The 22360-nt window shown below is 41.8% G+C and overlaps 1 protein-coding gene across 5 annotated transcripts in view; it reads left to right on the forward strand.

The window, feature by feature from the left end:
* Window positions 1–22360, forward strand: part of SACS (sacsin molecular chaperone) — a 70163-nt gene that overhangs the window by 12200 nt on the left and 35603 nt on the right. For 4 of the 5 annotated variants that reach the window (XM_068143967.1, XM_068143991.1, XM_068143977.1 and 1 more), the window contains 2 exons: window positions 9315–9866; window positions 21817–21967. In XM_068143967.1, coding sequence (XP_068000068.1) covers window positions 9844–9866; window positions 21817–21967 — 174 coding nt within the window. In that variant the 5' untranslated portion in view covers window positions 9315–9843. Of the gene's footprint in view, window positions 1–9314; window positions 9867–21498; window positions 21561–21816; window positions 21968–22360 lie in introns of those variants that run through there. The other variant, XM_068144001.1, reaches the window with a different exon arrangement.

The raw sequence follows: 22360 nt of genomic DNA on the forward strand, positions 1-22360 counted from the left end.
ATATATTCCTAAATATATATTATTTCCTAAATATATATATGTATGTTTGTTGGTTTGTTTGTTTTAGACATTTCATAGCTTCATAGTTTCATTCAGGGTTGGAAGGGACCACAAGGATCATCTAGTTCCAACCCCCCTGCCATGGGCAGGGACACCCTACATTAGATCAGGCTGCCCAGAGCCTCATCCAGCCTGCTCTTAAACACCTCCAGGGACGGGGCCTCGACCACCTCCCTGGACAACCCATTCCAGGGTTTCACCACTCTCATGGTGAAGAACCTCCTCCTCACATCCAGTCTGAATCTCCCCACCTCCAGCTTCATTCCATTCCCCCTAGTCCTATCACTACCTGAGATCCTGAGAAGTCCTTCCTCAGCCTTCCTGTAGGCCCCCTTCAGATACTGGAAGGCCACAAGTAGGTCACCTCAGAGCCTTCTCTTCTGCAGACTGAACAGCCCCAACTCCTTCAGTCTGTCCTCATAGGAGAGGTGCTTCAGCCCTCTGATCATCCTTGTGGCCCTTCTCTGGACACATTCCAGAGAACTATTTGAACATAGAGAACATATTTGAACATAGAGAGACTATTTGAACATAGTCTAAGACTTAATTATTTGTGGTAATCCAAAACATGTAACAGAAGTTGTATTTTGATTCTGTATTCTTAAGCCTGAAATGCTGGTTAGTAGTTTATAAGGCAGGAGGCAAAACAGTTGAATTCAAATACCGAGATTAGGTATTCAGAATTTATGGCATAACTGACTGTATGGTAAATAAATATTCTTCCTAAGCTCATCTTTAAAATAAGTTTACTTAATATTAGATCTAAAGTGCATTTCTCCAAATTGCACTTCAGAGACACTCTTAGACTTCATGCATCTGCTGTAATGGTCTTCTGTGTGCAGCACTGTGAAGTACCTTTATGTAACCATGAAGGATGTTTGTTTTTCCTCTTATTCCAGCCACTAGTAATATGTAAAACAATACTCAAGGTGAGCGATTTCCAGGTTACTCTGGAAGAAAAGTGCTCAAAGGAGATATTTTTGGAGCTAAAAGAATCAGTTTAGCAATCAAAATAAAATCTGATTAAAACAAAAACAAAGAGAATCATACACATGTGGTATCACAGTAGCACAGTATCGCTTAGGTTGGAAAGGACCTCGAGGATCATCGAGTCCAACCTATCAACACAGACCCCATGCCTAGACCATAGCACCAAGTGCCACGTCCAATCTCCCCTTGAATGCCTCCAGGGTCGATGACTCAACCACCTCCCTGGGCAATCCATTCCAATGCCGAATGACTCGCTCGGTGAAGAACTTCCTCCTCACCTCGAGTCTAAACCTCCCCTGGCGCAGTTTGAGACTGTGTCCCCTTGTTCTGGTGCTGGTTGCCTGGGAGAAGAGGCCAACCCCTTCCTGGCTACAACCACCTTTCAGGTAGTTGTAGAGGGCAATGAGGTCACCCCTGAGCCTCCTCTTCTCCAGGCTAAACAATCCCAGCTCCCTCAGCCTCTCCTCATAGGGCTTGTGTTCAAGGCCTCTCCCCAGCCTTGTTGCCCTTCTCTGGACACGTTCAAGTGTTTTGATGTCTTTCTTAAACTGAGGGGCCCAGAACTGGAAGAATATCTGTGAAAGTGTTCACTATCCCCTTGGGAACTGTACTTTCAGAACACTTGACTAACTACTTTAACTTCCAGGCTGGTATCACTTACAGAGACTGACCTCAACAAAAACTACTGCTGTCATAATTATTCTGAAATGTTAGTATTTTCTGCTCAATGGCTCAGTTCATATCCTGTCTGTCTTCTGGTTTCTCATCAGGGACTCATGAGACTGGCATCCCACTGCTAGGTAATTCATAAACTCTTGTATTGGCAAGTGTACACAGACCAGTGTGTTGCTATGGTGGACGGTACAGACTAGATCAGATACCAGAAATGATATAATGGCTTTAATGTTCATCTCAGACTAGTGTGCCCTACTTTGAGCAAGCAGAACTTGCCAATTAACGATGGGTATCTCTAAAAGGCATGTATTGTGCAGCCAAGCCATAACTCTTACTGCAGCTAATATTTCCTCTCTGCTTAACAGCCCATTGTTCATATGTTTGTGACTGCAGAGCTATTTAGGTTTCTAGGTTCATAGGTTCAGCTCTACATTTCATTGGAAAAGCCTTTTGTGTGGCAAGTACTACTTTCAGTTTCAGAGGAGTATTCTTAACATCTCCAAGTTGTTGGAGAACAGCAGTGAGGTTTTAACCACATGACCCTTCTCCTCTTATTTATTTATGATTAAGTCTTTTTCTCCAGCTGCTACATATTGTTGAGAAATCACTTTGAAACGCTTGCACTGAGTAACTGATTTTACTTCATCAGAATGTGATGAAAGTATTCTCTAATTCAACCATGCAGTCCCAGATGTTATCATAAGCTCTTTTGAGTAGCACAGACTCGAACTGTTAGTCACATTATTACAAAGCATTTTCAGAGTTTTAATATTGTTGCATGTAGTCGTACTTCCTGAGTCACCTTTTCCATAAATTAAATACTGCAAGTATTGTGTTAAGCACATTTACTTCTTGAGAATCGTGTTTCCTTTGAGAAAGAAGCAGAAAAGGTTGGCATTAGTGGTTTCAATTAACTTATTGTTATTCTTGAATAAGTATTGTACTTCTTTTTGGCCCTTGAAAAAACTTTTCTGTACTCCATGGCTTAAGGTTAGTGTTCATCTTAGCTGACATACACATGCAGGATTGAGCTGTGTGGAGATACTGGCTTCATCTTGAGAAGCACAGAGCAATCAGCTCTGCTTACTGGGGAAGCAGAAAGTGACTGGGGAAAAGTCACTGTATCATTGCTGCATCTGACTTTAGAATAAGCAGCTGCTCCATTTGCTCAGGTAACTCTGAACTGTTTCTCAGTGTGTGTTCCAGTATCAATGCTGTGTCTGCTGCATGATGGTAACATCATGGCCTGACTTGACTGCTGCTGCAGGCTGTAATCTCTCTTTTTAATAAGAAGTTTTCACAATTAATAGATTTCAGGGATGGTCAGATGACCACTGCACCATGAGACAATGATTAGGAGAGGGGATCTGCTCATCTGGTGAGAACTACGTAACCTTGCTGCAGATAACAGACCTTAATGTTTTCTTGGACTTCTCCTGGACTCTGCTGTGTGTTTTGAAGAACAATATGTTTGTACTCTCATCCACACTCTTGATAGTGTAACTTTGTTTTCTAACCCTTGTGGTTTGAGTAGGTGTTAAAATTGCCTAAATGTAAACCAGTTGCAATTAATTCCTATGACACCTTCATAAGTCAGACTTTTCTTAAATACCTGGTTGGGTACCTGGGTTATGCAGTGAAGGTTAAATACATTCCCAGATTTGTGATTAGCTTGTTAAGAGTCTTCTGTGTTTTTTGCTGCACTCACTCCCCATGTGGCATACAGTCAGGTTCAGCTGGGAATTCTCTTTGTTTATCAAACTTCCTGCTGTTCTAGGACCCTGTGACAGTTATGGAGTTGCTGACCAGTGATTCTAATTCTCAGATTAGTGCTGCTCTTTCTGTTGGTGGTGTGGCCTTGGAAGGGGTAGGTACAAAGAACAATATTTGGTCCAGAAAATCCAATGACTACAAAATCTGCTACACTTTTCATCTGTTAAATACTTTTATCCTTGTAAATGTGTGTCAGGTTTCATCAAAAAAGCAATGATGCCTACTGTGTCAAATGCACCAATATATCCACACTCTGGAAAAAGAATCACATTTGTACAGCTACAGTCAATTTGTCCTCTATATAAAAATCAACAAGTGCAGCATTTTTATTCATTATAATATTAATAGCATTTATAACAGAGTGTTCATGGTATTGATCTGGAGCCTTTCAAAACCCACCTGTATGGACTACCCTATGTAACAGGGGTTGGACTCAAATGATCTCTGTAGACCCCTTCCAACCTCTAATGTACTGTGATACTATAGGTAGTATAAGTAATATTAAAGTGCTGGCATTTTTTAAAGCTATTACTTTACTATTAACCTTAAAAGTGTGTGTGATAAATCATGAAAGTTCATGTAGTGTAAAGCAGTATAAATGCAAAGCCATATTTTTATCTGCTGCCACTGATTTATATCTGCTGATGGCGTGGTTTGCTCATTTCAGTTTAAATAGTTTCAAGCTGCGCCAGGGAAGATTTAGGCTGCATGTTAGAACATATTTCTTCATTGAAACGGTTATCAAACATTGGAATGGTCTGCCCAGGGCAGTGGTGGAGTCACCATCCCTGGAGGTGTTTAAGCAACATGTGGACCTGGTGCTTAGGGACATGGTTTATTGTTGACCCTTCAGTGCTGGGTTGAGAGTTGAACTGGATGATCTTTGAGGTCTCTTCCAACTGGGTGTATTCTGTGATTCTGTGAGTTTGCTACAACAAAACTCTTTAGACAATAAACATATTCAAGACATACCCACTTTACTTCTAGCATTTCTAGCTTGATAGTACATTATAATACACTGTATTACAGAATCACCAAGGTTGGAAGATCAGATCCATCTCAAATTTCTGCAGAGCAGCTGTCTCTGAGAAGCAGCCCTGTATATTTGTGTGGTACCTGCAGTCGTGTGATAGCCTTGCATTTAATGTAACCTTTGATAAAAATGCATTTTGAACCCAGCTAAGTGTATTTGCTGCTTTACTCTGCTCTGGTAAGACCTCACCTGGAGTACTGTGTCCAGCTCTGGAGGTCTCAATACAGGAAGGACATGGACCTGATGGAGCAAGTCCAGAGGAGTGACACAAAAATGATCAGGAGGTTGAAGCACCTCCACTACAAAGACAGGCTGAGGCAGCTGGGGTTCAGCCTGGAGAAGAGAAGGCTCCGGGGAGACCTAAGAACAGCCTTCCAGTACCTGAAAGGGGCCTACAGGAAGGATGGAGAGAGAATGTTTACAAAGGACTGTAGTGATAGGATGAAGGGCAATGGTTTCTAACTAGTTAAGAGCAGATTTAGACTGGATGTTAGGAACAAGTTTTTACCATGAGGGTGGTGGATTGGATGTTAGGAACAAGTTTTTACAATGAGGGTGGTGGAACACTGGAACAGATTACCTGGGGAGGTGGTTGGGGCCCCATCCCTGGAGATATTCAAGGTGAGGCTTGACAGGGCTCTGGGCAACCTGATCTAGTTGAGGATGTCCCTGTTGACTGCAGGGGTGGTTGGAGTAGATAACCTTTAGAGGTACCTTCCAACCCAAGCCATTCTATGATTGTATTATTCTGTGGTTAACAGAAACAATTTGTACATCAATGGTGTCTGTCTAATCAAAATTTTGATACCTGGTCTTTTTTTTTCCCAAGGGTTTTCCGTCTGCTTCTGCCCTGTGCACTAGTCCATGTTGTATTTGTACAGTGTGGTCTAGATTAATTCAGACTGCTGCTATTCCATGGAGTTGGATTTTAATTATGAGCATTAAACATGTCATAAGCTCCTGCCAATAAATCCAGGAGAAAGCAGAATTGAGTTAAACAGTGGAACCATTCTGTGTTTCTACTGGCCTACAGGAGATTACATGTTAACCATGAGATGATCCCATACTACTTGATCAGAGATTAGACCTTGGGCATATTTGAGTTTCAGCTTGTTCTGCCTCTCTTAACACTCACTTGTCAGACAGATATCCTTGTTTTTCCCTTTTAAAGGGCTCTTTCTCTCATGGTAACAGATTAAGAAACATGCAGCTTTTTAGTTTGTCACAAAGCACATCTCCTTCTATTTGCTGGTAAAACCATTGCGGGCAGAAACAAAATGATGTCATAGGCATGAGATAAGAGTTGTACATTTTCATTCAGTTTACAGTTATTAAGAGAGCATTTTGAGAGGAGAGTGAAATGTCCTAAAACAAAAGAAGTGCTTAACCCCCATAGACTGTTTGTACATGTGATACTGAAATAAGTCATGATTACTGTGAGGTGATTGTGCAGCAGCGTATCCTTGAATCTTGAAGAGAAATCCTAGGTACAGCCAAGATTAGCCGTGCAGATGGATGGGGTATCTTTGGCTGTGAGTGTCTCACTGGTGACCCAGATGTGCTGCAGCTCTGGTCAGTTCAGCTTGCTCTTATTCTTGAGGATATATTCAGATTCACAGAATGGTTTAGGTTGAAAGGCACCTTGAAGATCATCTAGTTCCAAGCTCCCTGCCATGGGCAGAGACACCTTCCACTAGATATATACCTCCCACTGTGGTCTTCTTTATTCCAACAGAAATTAACATAGGCAATAATGGGTTTATGATCAAATAGTGCTTTTGAACAGTGTAAAACATAAATTGAAGATTAGTTACTGCTGTGCTTTGTCTGCAGACTTTTCTTGTCTAAACTTTAGATTGCTTTCAGTAATTCTGGTGAGTTTTGCATGCTTCCCATGCTGTTGGATGGGCTATTAACAGTTTTGGTTTAGTTGTTTTATTGTTGAGGGAAGAAACTTAGTGTATATGCAGTTTAGGCTCTGCATAGTAAATATGAAGTTTAGACTGCTCCCAGTATTAAAAGGGTGGATAAGGAGTGAACAGATTGATTGTCAGATAACCACTATTGGTTTTCACACTATAAATTTCTGGAAGAGTATAAATATATATGTATCTGCCTGATTTGCAGGCAAAATTAGGTATTTCCATAGCTATGCCTGTGGTTTCATACCTACAGCTAATCACAGGCATCCACAAAGCTGGTTTTACAAACTGACTACTAAACCTCTTCCACCAAAATGAAACACAGACATAAAATCCACCAGAAAAGGTGTTTCCTTTTACAAGCTAGTAAATCCCACAGTAGAAAAATGGCATAGGTAATGCTTGTAATTGTTGGGTTTGGGCTTTTTTTTTGTCCCAGGAGAGATACTTAGTATTATGTGTATACTAATAAATTCAGTGACAGAATATTCTTGGATACTCCAGCTCAATATCATATAAAGCCATATGGTAACCCATACGAGCTCCTCAGACACTGAAAAAGTGTAAGGTCAGGAAATGAGCATGCCAGGATCAGTCTCTATGTGGGATCTGACAGCCACGTTGGCTCTCTTTCTTACCATGGGAGACAACATGGAGGTGACTGTGTCAAAATCTTTCTAGGATTGTAATGTGATCTGGTAGCAAACTGACAACACCATTTGGTCACATCCATGCTGGCAAGACCAAGCTCCTTCGAGGAGTATCAGAATGATTTGCTGGTGTAGTGGTGTCACTTCATGCTGTGATAAAATTTGCTTTTCTGCTAAGCAAATTATGTATTGAATTAGCAATTTTTCAGCTGCTTTCAAGTATTTTGGATCTATCCATTTTCTGGACAAGTTGTCATTGTGAGCAAATCCTAGAAGATATGATTTTCCTCAGGTATGTTAGTACCAAGAGCAAGTAACATATCAATTCTTTTGAAAAAAAGAGGCTTAGATAACATATTTAGAGAGTCTTGTGGGCATGTGAGTCCAGCTCAGTCTGTGTGCAAAATCATGCACAAAGTTGCAATGAATTAAAAAGCTTCCCCACAGCAATCTAATAAACAACAGTCTTTGAAAGGCCAAACCTAGAAATAGAATGCAGCCTGAGAAAGTGTGTCACTCACTAATTATGGAGAGGCTGGCTCTTGAAGTCATAATTAACTTTCTATTATTATACTATGTTTTTCTTTTTACTTCCCCAAGGCAAATAAAGCTGCCCAAATAACTTTAAGCATTTTTCATGTGTGATTTTACTAATGATGGAAACATTAGGTGGAACCTTTGGGGAAACTGCTGGCTTGGTCTTCCAGATATGGGTGCACCATGGATCCTGTGATCCTATGGAATGCCAAGAACCCCTTGAGCCTGGCTTTGTACTGCAGGCAAAATGCCTTTCATTGGTGCTCCCCTCCCAATTGCAACCCATTATGCAGCAGGGCTGAAATGGTTTTTAGTCTCTGTGGAATCATTCATGCCTGGGCAAACAAGGGTGGGTTTGCATAGCTGTTTGCTTAAGTCTGTATTAACTAAAGTATGACTTGAAAGAGTTTTGTTTGTGTCACATGTAGATATACATCCCAGTAGAGTTGAGTCACTATCCCTGGATATGGTTAAAGGTTGTTTAGAATAGGTGCTTGGGGATATGGTCTAGGGGTTTACTTTTAAGAGTAAGGTTAATGGTTTGATTTGATGATCCCAAGGATCTTTTCCAGCCTGAATGATTCTGTGATATATTGAAGCCATTTAATAACACATCATGCAAAGTTAAATTCTCCATGGTGCTTTTCATGGTAAACTGAAGAATTCCTCTTCAGTTTATATGTTTGATATTTAATACACTGAGTAGGCAAATTCTTAAGTATTAAAAAAAAAAAGAAATAAATCAAGCCATGAATTCTACCCTTCTTTCTTCTATACCATTTGTATTTCAGTACTTACATAGTAAACTAATTCACCTTTTGTAATATAGCCACAGTTGTTTCCTTTTCTGGGTCAGGAAAGAATGTCTCTGCATTAGTATTTGAAGAGGACAAACACAACTGCACATTTTGAAATGACTTGCCAACACTGCCAGAGGCCCAGACAAGGATTTATATTTGCACAGATGCAGAACAATAATGGAATACCACTGCTGTTCTCCCAGCTCTCTCAAACATAGCTTCCTTGGGTAATAACATGTATATTGAATGAAATGTTTTCTGCTGCTTGACAGCACATGCCTTGCCTCACTTACACACTATTTTGGTGTTACAAAAATTCTTTGTGTTGGCTTAAAAGAAACAGTTCCCAAAATGATGTGCAGCATAGGGTAGATTTTGACCCATATAGCTGGGAGTGAGGATTAGCTGGGATGACTTTGAATCCTCCCTATGGAAACTCATTGCAAGCCAGTTAATCTCTTCCCCTAGCTGCAAGCCATTTGAATAGGACAAAATCCTTCTCCATAAATGTTCTGTCCAGAGTGTTACTTACTTTTATGGCTTTTGTTTTGTTTTAAGCAGATACTGATATAGAGAAAAATTGAAAACTTGTCCCTTTATTCAGCATACTACAGCTACATGTGTTCATTATTGTACCGATTTTATGTACTAGAGGGGAAGCAGAAAACCCCTCACTGCTCTTTTTCACTTCTGCAGTTCCCCATGTGCTAGCAAGTACTGTAATGCACAAGGCAGTTTATAATTAGACACATGACTCACTTAATACTAGTAACCTCAGCTATGCCCTCAGAGGAAATTACTTTTCCATACCCTTCAGCTTGATTCTGTTTTGTATTAATGGCCCAATCCTTTTCTCTTGTGTTTCTTCTTCCAGAACTCCTGAGCTGATGTTAAGAATTGTCTTCTAGCAGGTGCGAGGGTGAACTCAAGTCAGAATTTAGACCTCACAAATACTCTTCTGACTGTGCCTGTTCCAGAAAAAAGGAAGATAAAGCAGAAACAGCAGCTTCTGTAACTTCACTCTTTCTCCAGAAGATAAATAGAAATCAATTGCACAAGAATATAGCTTGAATTCAGTTAAATAAACTGTAAAAGACCTCTCTGATTTCTGAGACCTGTCCTGTCAAGTCAGTTCCTGATTATATGAGAATAAACTTCTGTGGACACTTAAGCAAGTGGCATTAAAAGAACACTGGAGAAGTAGCACATGATGAGGCACACAGACATCTTTGGTTCAGGGATGGAGTGAATATTGAGTTGAGTTTCACATGATTGGGCTTTCTAGCGTCCACTGGACAGGAGATGATCCACCAAGCAATGAAGATTAAAAATTAATTTCCTAATTTATAAATCCATTATCTGCTTCATGTTCCAATTGGGAGGATATCAAAGAAAAAGAGAGAATGGAGATCAAAGATAAGAACAGGTAAAAAATAATAGTTAACTCCTGAATAATTAACTCTGATAGGCTGACATGTTCTTGCTGAAACCGCCATGATCAGTAAGTGAAAGATGGAGTCTGAAACTTGCCTGGGGTTTGTACAATATTGGTATTTTTAAAGGTGAAATTGATTTCTTATGTTACAACTTCAGACACAGGTGCCAGGTTCTGCTGCATTTGCTTAGGAATTGTCTCTGAAATTAATGAGAACTGCTTAAAAAATTAATCACTCCTATGAGGAATGGATTCATACTCTAACTTTCCATTTACTTGTACAGCCTACTTTCACTATATGATTCTTTTTTCCCAAGTAAGTGAAAGAGAATTTACTTTTCTACACGTGCCTAACTTTGGATTCAAGATACTGTTTCACTGGGAAGAATGTATGATCTCAGTAACAGCAAAGCAGCAAAGCAAGCTCTTTGTGCGAACAGTGTCTAAACAAATCTCATGAGATAAGTGCTTGTTTTGATGTTAAGTTGTGATTAGAAGTGCTCTTCTCTGCTCTCAGTGTGCCTTCAGGGAGATTGCAGCTTCCAGCACCATCAGCCTTGCAATCTGCAGCATCCCCACTGATGTGCAGCTCTATAACGTGCAGCCTCTGTTTTTAAATATGTGTTAAGAAGTTGAGCTGTGCATTGTCTTAGAAAGCTATTGTTAGCAACAGCCAATTATTTTCAGGATCTGTTCCACTGGCTTCCTATGTAATTTGGTGAAAATTCATAGAATTTATGTATTCCTTTTGCAAGGTGAACGTGGAATAGAAAACGGTGGTGTTTGTGTCTCCCTTTCTTCTAGATTAACTAGGCTTTTCTAATGCAAATTTTGTACATCTGGGAATCTCTGGGATACACTTGAAAATCTAAGAAATTATTTGAGCTCTTCTATAATCCAGTATGACATGAAGGTATCTTGTAAAGCCCTAGTCTGATAGTCAACTTAGTTAGCACTAAGGAGCGAAATGAGACCAGAGGTGAACTGCCAGGAACAAGAGATGGAAAATATGGATTGTCCTAGATTGAGCTGCAGGGCCAATAGTCAAGCTGGGGACTGTGCATTGGACAGAGGAGGGACTGAAAAAATCAGGCATCAGAGTTGTAGCCAAGGAAACTACAAGCTGACTAGGCTCATATTTGACTTTTACATGTGGATGGCTCAATATGTGGGGTTTTTTTCAGCGTTTATTATTCCTGGAGCAAACAATTTAAAATTCTTGGATGCTATGAAATAATGGGCCTTGTTCCACCAAGATCAGAAGTGACAGATATTGTGTCGTGTGAGTTGTGCAGTGACTTTTTTGCTCCTTTGGTTCCATGAAGTATATGGGGCTTTTTTATGAAAGTCTTCTTTAAATGGAGTTTCTATTAGACTATGCCGTGATATTTCAGAATCCTCATTAGATTGTTTTTTTTTCTCTTTTAATTTCAGTATCAGTCAGTTACAAAAAATTACAGATCTTAAAGATTTTGGTAGAGTATTTTACCTGAATATAATACTTATATTGAGCCTAGTGGGGGCTGATCTCTTCTCCCAGGCAACCAGCACCAGAACAAGAGGACACAGTCTCAAGCTGCGCCAGGGGAGGTTTAGACTGGATGTTAAGAAGAAATTCTTCATAGAGAGAGTGCCCATTGGAATGGGCTGCCCGTGGAGGTGGTAGAGTTGCCAGCACTGGAGATATTTAAGAAGAGACTGGATGACACCCTTGGTGTCATGGTTTAGTTGATTAGATGGTGTTGGTTGATGGGTTGGACACAATCTCGAAGGTCTCTTCCAGCCTGGTCTATTCTATTCTATTCTATTCTATTCTATTCTATTCTATTCTATTCTATTCTATTCTATTCTATTCTATTCTATTCTATTCTACTCTACTCTACTCTACTCTATTCTACTCTATTCTATTCTACTCTATTCTATTCTATTGGTATCCAAGTGTAAATTTTCAAATCTGTGTGCAAAATTAGGGCTTTAGAAGCTTAGCATTAGCAGACCCTTGTGCCTGTGTGGTGTCACACCAAATTAGTTTCCTTCAAAAATTTGGGTGCATGCCCTTGCTCCAGCAAGTCATTATTCCACTGCAAATAGATGCTTTCTGGTTTCTGGGGCAGAGACAAGCTTTCATGCCTTTTATTTATTTATTTTGGTAACCTGTCTGTAATGACAAGACTGTGCTCCCAACTGAACCTCCAAGGAGTTTGTGCAATATGTATACAAAAAAAAGACAGCAGATGAAGTAGAATAGAATAGAATAGAATAGAATAAACCAGGTTGGAAGAGACCTTCAAGATCATCGCGTCCAACCTATCACCCAACACCACCCAATCAACTAACCCATGTAACCAAGCACCCTGTCAAGTCTCCTCCTGAACACCTCCAGTGACGGCGACTCCACCACCTCCCCAGGCAGCCCATTCCAATGGGCAATCACTCTCTCCGTGTAAAACTTCCTCCTGACCTCCAGCCTGAACTTCCCCTGGCGCAGCCTGAGACTGTGTCCTCTTGTTCTGGTGCTGGCTGCCTGGGAGAAGAGACCAACCTCTGCCTGTTTACAACCTCCCTTCAGGTAGTTGTAGAGAGCAATAAGTACAGACTTACAGTACAGGTTTTGACTTAACTTTTAATTATATATATTTACTACTACAATTAATGGCAGTAGGTATGCAGTCCCCTCAATTTCCCATCCTCGTTACTCTAACAACACAGAGATGCCAAACAAGTATTAAACAAAAACCAACCAACCAACCAACCAAAAAGGCTTTTGGAGCTAATTAACAAGAACTTCTTTTCCAGAATGGCTTCATTGATTGCTCTGTAGATCCTAATCTTTTTAAGCAAAGGTATTAATCTGATCATTATGCATACACAAAAATCTTAGGGTACTGAAATGCTTTAAACTGGTCCATGACTAAGTGACTGCACTGCAGCGCTCGCAGTGCTGATGCTCAGGTGGGATACAGTCACACTACAGCTTTAGTTGTCACAACCCATCAGCTGCTAACCCAGTCTTCACTGACTGTGAAAAACCCTTTGCTGCTCCAAATGTTTGTTGTTTCATTTTTTTTTCCCCAGTGTGGCTACTTCTGTTCAAGACAGGCACAAGCAGGCTAACTGAAGAGAAGTTAACACAAGCTTAGTTAACTTTGCATTTAAATCATACCCATGTTTCAGTATTTTGCATAGATTATAATAGACATCTGATCAGCTCTGTAAGTTATATGTGTAAATGTATATGCATCATAAATAAGCATACAGTCCATTGTACATTTAAAAATCTGCTCTGTGGCCTTTACAGGTGTCCTATTTCCTATTTCACTTTTCTTAACCTTTTCAGAAAACTCCCTTTATATTTCCTGCTTCTTTTGTCTCCAAATATAGAGAGGAAGCTAAAGGAAATACCAAATCTGTTCTGACACACTAGCAAACATGTAAGCAGTGATGATGGCATTTTGAAATATTCCCTGCCCCTGCTAGTGGAAGTTTTACCATCCACTTCACTGAGAGCAGTTAGGACATCTTTATGTCTTACCCTTGCTGAAGCTACAGGCTAGCACACTGTCTATGCTGTACATATCACAGCTGCCTTGTGCTTTGTGTCTCAACTCTGTCAAAATGAGCCAGATTAACTCAAACAATTCAATTAGTGTGAGTTTGCTAAATTGGGTAATACCATGTAAGAAATTCCACCAGTAAAACTGGAGAGTGACATGCAGTGGATGTGTAGGAGGCTGAAAACACTTGATATCTTATGTAGGACAGGACATGAAAACACAGCCTCTGATTCCCAATGAATGATTCTGCAACTTCTGGGTATAAGCCAATGCTTGGAGCACTATTTACTTGCAGCTATTATAGCTGTGTGACTGAATTTGTCATGTAACCCAGGAATATCTTTCACTTCTCTCTGTCTTCCCAGAAGAGGATGCGCCCTTTTCTTCCCTTTCTCTTGCTAGGCCTTACTTATAGCTCATGTTTGTTTGCTGCATCTCCACCCTTCTGTTGTCAGCAGGATAAATGGTTGCTTTTATTTCTGTACGAAAACCTATTATGAAGGCGGAACTGATACACATCTGGAAGGATATTACTGGGTATAATCCACTCTGTAATGTACAGATACTTGCAGGGGTGCTTGAAGTTGTAGCTTTTAATTATTTAAGAAAATTACATGTCTTGTCTTTCATCCTGTTTGATATTCTAATTTTCTCCATATCCACAGGGGTCTCTTCACTGAGGCCTAGAAAATAGGAAACTTTGGAGCATGATTAGATGCAGTATTCAGAAGCAAGAAGGAGGGAAAAATACTTCTTAAAATGTATGATGCATGTGTAGTTTGGAACTGCTGATCTCATTTAGCCATTAAGTGGATTTTCCTCACTTTTGTAGCAAGATAATAGCTTTATTAAGTATTCTAGAAGGAAAATAAGAAAAATGTCTGAAGGTAGTATGGAAAAAACACCATACAGCCTTTTGTAAGCTGATTACCATGTGTCCTAAATGAAGGCAGAAAAGCTTGTACTCATGGTACTTAGGAACCTACATTAAGCACTGAAATAAATTTGCAAATTTAGACTCTGCTTTTTTGATGTTTCAAGGTTAAAGTAGATGTTCTAAATCTGGTCCTTTTATTGGCACCAAAGGTCAAAAGAAAACACCACCAATAATTTAACATATTGCTTATTAAAAATGTATGCCAACACCAGGCACTGGTGCAGATTAGGGGTTGTCCTGATGGAAAGCAGGTCCAAAGAGAAAGATCTTGGAGTCCTAGTGGACAGTAAGTTATCTATGGGACAACAATGTGCCCTTGTGCCAAGAAGGCCAATGCTATCCTGGGGTGCATTAGTAAAAGTGTGTCCATCAGGTCTAGGGAGAGCCTTCTCCCCCTCTACTCTGCCCTGGTTAGACCACACCTGAAATCCTGAATTGGGCTCCCAATTCAAGAAAGACAGGGATCTACTGGAGAGGGTCCAATGAAGAGCTATGAGGATGATGAAGGGACTTGAACATCTCTCCTATAAATAAATACTGAGCAAACTGGGACTGTTAAGTCTAGAGAGGAGGAGGCTGAGAGGGGATCTTATTAATGCCTATAAATATCTGGGGGTGGGTGTCAAGAAGAAAGGGGACAGGCTCTTTTCCCCACAATAGGACAAGGAATAATGGATATAAGCTAGAACATAGGAATTTCCACCTCAACATGAGGAGAAACTTTACTGTGAGGGTGATGGAGCACTGGAACAGGCTGCCCAGAGGTTGTGGAGTCTTCTTCCCTGGAGACTTTCAAAACCCACCTGGATGTGTTCCTCTGTGGCCTGCCCTAGGTGATCCTGCTTTAACAGGGTGGTTTGACCTGATGATCTCTGGAGGTCACTTCCAACCTCTCATATTCTATGATTCTTGCCACACTGTAGCCTTTCCTAATGAAATTCTCTAAAAATAAACTTGGGAGTTAATCACTGTTTTGGTTTAACCTTTTGCATGATTTGAAATGCCAAACATTTTATATTAGTAATTTGTAGCATCTGGAATAGCAAACCCTGTGATTCTTAGTGATTTTTGGAACAATGATTACTGTCCTAGTTATCAGTAAGGATAGGTGCTCTTTTTGAGGACATAATTTAAAGCCTTTTCCTAGAGATAGATCTAAGAGGATATTTTACTTCAGCATTTGAGAAGATGCTGAACTTTTGTCTGTGCCTTCTTGTTCAGCTCTTTATTTGATTGGAATGAACTGAAACAAGTTTTATAGGCCTTTGAGCACTTTCCATTAGCATTTGCTTAGTGCCATCAAGGAACTGACTTGAACTTTAGAGAAAATAACTGAGATGTCTCAATTATTAGATGGAAATAAATGGCTTTTCCTGGCCTCTGTGAACTTAAATGTCATGTTTGTTTTTAGTAGTAATTCAAAAATATCCTGTTAATTTGATATTTGATATTTAGAAACACAGCTTGCAAAAGGAGTTCTTTGACTAAGCCATGATCACATGGATATTTTGCTTAGGAGTTGCCTACTTTGGAGTGCCAAGTAGAATGGATTTTAAACTCACTTCACCAATGTATAATAAAATCATTTCAGCAGATTACTCATATTGTGTGATTTTAGGGCAAAGCTAGACATCTTGTTTGAATCAAATGCTTCACAGGCCAGATGGGTCATTTGTACTAGATTAGACTATGTCCATTTCAGTGATTCCTTTTAAGGAAGAAAAAAACCACCGAGATTTTGGTGAATTGAGCTATTCAAATAGAATAGAAACTTCCCAGTAAAGGGTGGCTTTCCAATGACTACCACATTTGTCATCAGCAAATGGTAAATCTATTCTCAAACTTCTTGAAAAGGCATTAGTAAGCGAGGATAAAGCAAGTTCCTGGGCAGTGACTACAGACCAACACAATCTGTAATCTCCAGCTAATATGAAGCATATACAGTGAAATATTTAGAACATCAGTTAGAAACACTTCAAGAAATTGATTTAAGAATTATGTTAAATGCTTACTATGTCACAGGAAGTTTTGTTTTCATGTTTGACACGCACTGTCTCAAACCTAGATAGAGCTGTTGGGTCACTGCTATTTGTCTGCCAGCACTGCAGAATGTTATTTGCTGACATGGAAGCTGCTGTACTGCAGGGAGTTTCCCCTTGCATTGAGGACCTAAATATGTTTATTTCTTATCACACCACACACTCCTTTTGGAAACTCCACTCCATCCTTCTAAGCACACTGATAAGGAAGGAAGGGGCTTGAATTCATCTCTTTCTGCTACTGCACACTTAAACAATTTGAAATATGATTCCACAACACAAAATTATCTGTCTTCAAGGAAATGTCACTATGGTTTTCATTTTGTTTTATAAGAACCCTTTAATGTCACAGAGATGGTTTCCACTTATGTTCCTTCTTGTAAGGGTTATATGATGTTATTCTGAAACAAACAGAACGCTTGTTTATAGCCACGGGAGAATTCTCCATCTGTATTTTTAAACCCAAATGCTGTTCTGCTTGGGAAAATGGTTATACAAATGTTATAGTGTGAATGACTAGGTTAAAAAAATAATCAGTCTCAGTTATTTTACTTAGAAATTATATATTTTTCTAACTGCCATGGCTAAAAAATTCTCACCTGGCCAGGTCAGATGTGATGGTGGGGGGTTGTTGTTTGCTCTTTTGTTTGTTTAAACATTAACAGTTGCTCTACACAGCAAATGTGTATGTGATACAAGTAACTTCAGCAGGATTACACAGTTTTTGTAGTTCTATTTTTCCAAAAGAATAAGCAGGATTAAAAATAAGAAGAGTTTTTGGGCTCTTTTTTTTGATGCAATAATCTATAGACTGACACATGTACTCCTTTCTGGTCTGTGTGAGTTCATAGTACCATAGTATCATTCAGGGTTGGAAGGGACCACAAGGATCATCTAGTTCCAACCCTCCTGCCATGGGCAGGGACACCCCACTCTAGATCAGGCTGGCCAGAGCCTCATCCAGCCTGGGCTTAAACACCTCCAGGGACGGGGCCTCGACCACCTCCCTGGACAACCCATTCCAGGGCTTCACCACTCTCATGGTGAAGAACCTCCTCCTCACATCTAGCCTGAATCTCCCCACCTCCAGCTTCATTCCATTCTCCCTAGTCCTATCACTACCTGAGATCCTGAGAAGTCCTTCCCCAGCCTTCCTGTAGGCCCCTTTCAGATACTGGAAGGCCACAATTAGGTCACCTGGGAGCCTTCTCTTCTGCAGACTGACCAGCCCCAACTCCTTGGGTTTGTCCTCATAGGAGAGGTGCTCCAGCCCTCTGACCATCCTTGTGGCCCTTCTCTGGACACGTTCTACACAGTCACTTTTCTAGGATATTTTTATTTGTGTATCAGAAAAAATAAATAGAGTTTACAAAGGTCACTGTCACAAGCTGGAAAAAGGAAGGAGTTCCTTAATGGATAACAGGATATGATTGGAAATTATTATTCTGAGGGTGGTGGAAAACTGGAAAATGTTGCCCAGGGAGCTGCTGGAGATCCCATCCCTCAAGATATTTAAGATCAGGCTTGATAGGGCTCTGAGCAGCCTGATCTAGCTTGGAATGTCCCTGCTTACTGCAAGAGGATTGGACTAGATGACCTCTAGAGGTCTCTTCCAAACCAATGCATTCTATAATTCTATATGCATAAAGCACTTTGTCATAAAAATAGTATATTCCGCTTTCCTTGCCAGATGAATGGCCAAGATGATGTTGATGGAAATCAGCATTGCAATTAATTCTGTAGGAGCATTTACATGTCAATTAAATTTCTGCAGAGGTTTATACTGAAACTGTACTTGGAATCCTTCTACTCTCTTCTTTTTTTCTTTTTTTTTGGAGTTTGTCTAGAGCTCATCTTCCCTCATTCTTTGGGTCCAGTAGCAGTGTTCATTTTCCATACCTTTGTTACTGAAATCAGTGCTTTCTCTTGTTAGGAAGCTATGCCATGCAAGTGGTAATTTGAAATGTTGGCATCACTGAAACCAGTGGGAGTCTTGCTTATTAGCATCAATAGCAACATCTAGCCAATAAATAAAATGGGGTGGGACCCCAGGGAAGGGGTCAGAACTCTAAGGGTAAGTGGCATAGCACCACTCATGTCTAAACCAAAATGTCCTTGTCCACTCTGCCTGTGGAGAGTTGTCCCTTTATCTCCAGTTCTTTGTAACTCTTCCCTAGCTACTACAGAGGTCACATACTAGAATCTATGGTACACAGAGGTTTTATTTTTAGTTCCTAATATTAATGCTAATCCATCACAGGACATAATCTGGGAGTATTGTCTTGTCTTGTGATGTGATATGGGTTGGGGAACTTCAGCCAATCACTGGCAGGACTATCTGTGCCCCTACCATTGAAAATGTTAGACATTGAGAAGCGGCTGTTAGTTGAAATAGCTCTGTTTCTCTCCAGGGTCCTGTTCAAACAATTGTGCATACTTCATAAAATGCTGAATCACTCCTGTGATCCCACCTAAAGAAGAAGAAATTGGATTTTGCCAGTGTGCCTTGGTGGTTCAACTGGAGACTATTTTAAGTAGCTGATCCAGGCGGAACTGTATTGGGTTTTTAACTCCTTCCATCTTGTCTAGTCATTCACATTTGTGCCCCTCATGACACACACTTCTGTAGGTAGTATATTCCTTTGGTATCAAGATGTAAAAAGATAAATAAGAGATTGGAAGGTAGCCTTCTCATTCCTTTGGACACAGTATGAGAAAATTTGTGATGACAAACTGTTAAGGGGATGTAACGAAATGGAAAGTTAAAAAGATGAAATAATAGAAAAATTAAAAGTCCTAAATTAAAGCAAAGAGTTAGATCCATCTTGTTTAAGTTAAAAGAGGGCTTTTTTATTATTTCTGGTGAAAGCAAGATCAGACCACCCAAAAAAATTCTAAAATGTTCTTGTAATCCTGTAGTATTCAATATACAAATGTTGCTGGTGAATGAAATAAGATACTGCAGCACTGGCAGAACTCTGTGTTGGTACCTGATCTACTTGACCTCTGTGGGTTTTAAGCTTCTTTCAGGAGGCTCATTATTTCTTAGTTTGATATACGTTCTCCAAACAGGCTCATGTGTCTTTTCCCCCTTGCTGTGGTTCAACTCAGCAGACTGCGCAACACTGCACAGCTGTTTGCTCAGTCCTACCCTGTGTGATGGGGGACAGAATCAGAAAAAAAGGTAAAACTTGTTTAATAGGACAGGAAAGGAAGGGAAATAGATGAGTAACATACAAAACAAGTGATACACAGTGCAACTGCTCACCATCTGCAGATGTATGCCCACTACACCCCTGAGCAGCGGGCCCGCTCCCTGCCCAATTCCCCACGGTTTTATTTTTCAACATGTCATATGAAATGGAAAATCCTCTTGGCCAGTTTGTGTCAGCTGCCATGGCTGCGTTCACTCCCACCTTCTTGTGGACCCCTATCCCACTCACTAGCAATGCAGTATGAAAAGCTGAATATTGCTTGACGTAGTATGAGCACTGCTCAGCAACAAATAAACCATCAGTGTGTGATCAGCACTATTCTCATCCCAAATCCATAACACAGCACTACACTGGTTACTAGGAAGAATATCTGGCTGAAACCAGGATATCTCTTGCATGGAAACTGCTATTTGTTGCCGTCACACAGCAGTTTTAAGCACTGTCAATAAGCACTGGAACTGGAACTGGGGACCTGTTGGATTAAATTGGAATTACTGGCCTCTGCTCAAAGCAAGAGGATCACCAACACTAGATCAAGTCAATCACGGCTAAGCCTTGAAAATATGCCAGTATGAAGAGCATCTATAGACAACCCATGCCCGTACTGTGCTACTCTCCTCACAGCAAGCCTTCCTCCCAAGCTGCACTTCGCTGCCACTGCCTTTTGCTAGTCTTGAATTACTAAGTTTGGTTCCTTTGCCTTTCGTAACTGTCCTTCGGGTATTTGTAGAACGTTACTATGTTGCACCTTAGTCTCTTCCTCTTCCCAACTCCCTCCCTTCTCCTTCTAGGTCCTGTGAATTGGGTCCCTGACTGTGTGCAGTCCTTTGCTGGGATCTGCAAATAAGAAAACCCCAAACATCCCATTCTGGTCACAATATCCTAGATCTAGCCTCATCAGCACTGAGCAGAGACTCACTTTTATTTGGTGGTTGGCCTGCTAGCACAGTGTTTCATCATACTCGCCCTGGTATCCATCAAACCCTTTGAAACAGGCCTGTTATTTAGCCCATCACTGATACACAGTCCATGGTCCCAGGCGCAAAAATTTGCACACAATGAACCTTGGAGGCTTGGAATTTTCTGTGTCTCCACCCCTCAAGGTCTCCTTAGTTCATTGGGATCTCAGATAGACCAAAGCTCTGTTTTCAAGACAGAAAGCACTTTCTTTAAGTTTTAAATGGCACAAGGGCTTACTATACACCCTATGAGACAAAGTAGATCAATACCAATACATTCTCATGATAAAGCAAGTGACTGAAAGAAGTGCAGAAAAAAAAAGACGTTTCCTTCTGTGTTCTGCATCCCTGAAAAGCATGAGGTTTATCAGCTGTAACGTTGTGCGCTCCGGGTGGTGCCTGAACGCCGGGCATTCTGTGAAACACCCTTGTGCTGCCCTGCTGGCCTGCCCTGCTGGAGGAGGAATCTGCTCTGGATCTCAGCGTTAATTCACGGCTCTGGCAGCCTCGTGCTATACGTGCACCGTCGGCAAGCCAAACCGCACCTTTCCCTCGCCCAAAGAGACCAGCCTCGCTCACTGCCGGGAAGGCAGCCGGAGCGACTAGTCCTATGAATCGGGCACAGGAACGAGGGAAGCCTCCCGCAGCTCCGCGGAGCCGGTGAATTCCATCTGCGGAGCCTCCTTGCGCGGACGCAGTGCCGGGGACTGCAGTTGGGCCGCAACTGTCACCCGCCGCAGGAGACCGGCTGAGGGGCCGGGCCGGCCGCGCCGCACCGCACCCCTCAGCTATTGCCGCTGCTTTCAGGACAGCGCCTCCACCAGCTCCCCGCTTCCTCCTCCCTCTTCTTCCGCGGTGCAGACCTCAGAGCGAAGCGCCGCCCGCTCGCCGCCTTGGGGAGCCCCACCCCTTCCCCGTGTCGGGAGCGGCGGCTGCAGCCGGGGCAGGAGCTAACGGTCCTTTGTGTGCCGCCGCGGGCATGTGAGTGGCGGCGGGGCGGCACGGGAGGGAAGGCCAGAGGCGTGTGGCACTGCGGGAGCGGTTCTGCCCATCGGCCCAGCGGTTCCTTCCAGCCCAGAGATGGGGACAGGCGCTCGCCCGCCCACCCTTGTACCCGCGTGGGCTCCTGCGCCTGTCTTGGGCCTCTGGGGTACCTGGAGGGGAGAGCCGAACAGGCGGCGGGATGGCATCGGGGCAGGGCGCTGTGTGACTCAGTTGGTGTATGTCGTTGTCGCAGGCTGGCCCGGGTGACCGTCCTCCATGACTGCCTGGGCTGCAGGACCTTCGAGCTGCCGCCTTCCGCGGCTGTGGGGGACGTGAAGGCGCAGATTGAGGCGGAAGCCGGCTTCCCCCGCACCCAGCAGCGGCTGTCACACCGCGGGAGACAGGTAAGGGGGGACGGCAGGGCGGGAGCGCCTCTGCTTATCTGGTGCACACCACCGTGGTGCTGGAAGTACCCACCCGGCTGCTTTTTGCGACTTACCAGGTCTTCTGCTGGGCGGGCAGCAAGGTGTGCATATCCCTAGGTGTGTCTCCTATGGGAAGGCAAGGAGGTTGTTTGGAGAAGCATCTACCTCTTGCTTTTCTTGATGGTGCCAGCTTTTATCATTCAAGCTTTTCTGTCATTTTCTGACATAATCCATGTCTTTGGGGAGGAGCAGAAGGCAGGGAGTACTGATGTGCTTGATCTGGTTTCTGTTCTTTAAGTGATTTTCTACCTGCTGTCCAGCTTCAATGGTTGAGTTGACATCACTGTGACAGGAAGCTCTTACACGTTAAAA

The sequence above is a fragment of the Melanerpes formicivorus genome, unplaced genomic scaffold (genome assembly GCF_026170545.1).
Source record: "Melanerpes formicivorus ecotype bairdi unplaced genomic scaffold, bMelFor1.0.p_v2 SCAF_1, whole genome shotgun sequence".
Lineage (NCBI taxonomy): Eukaryota > Metazoa > Chordata > Aves > Piciformes > Picidae > Melanerpes > Melanerpes formicivorus.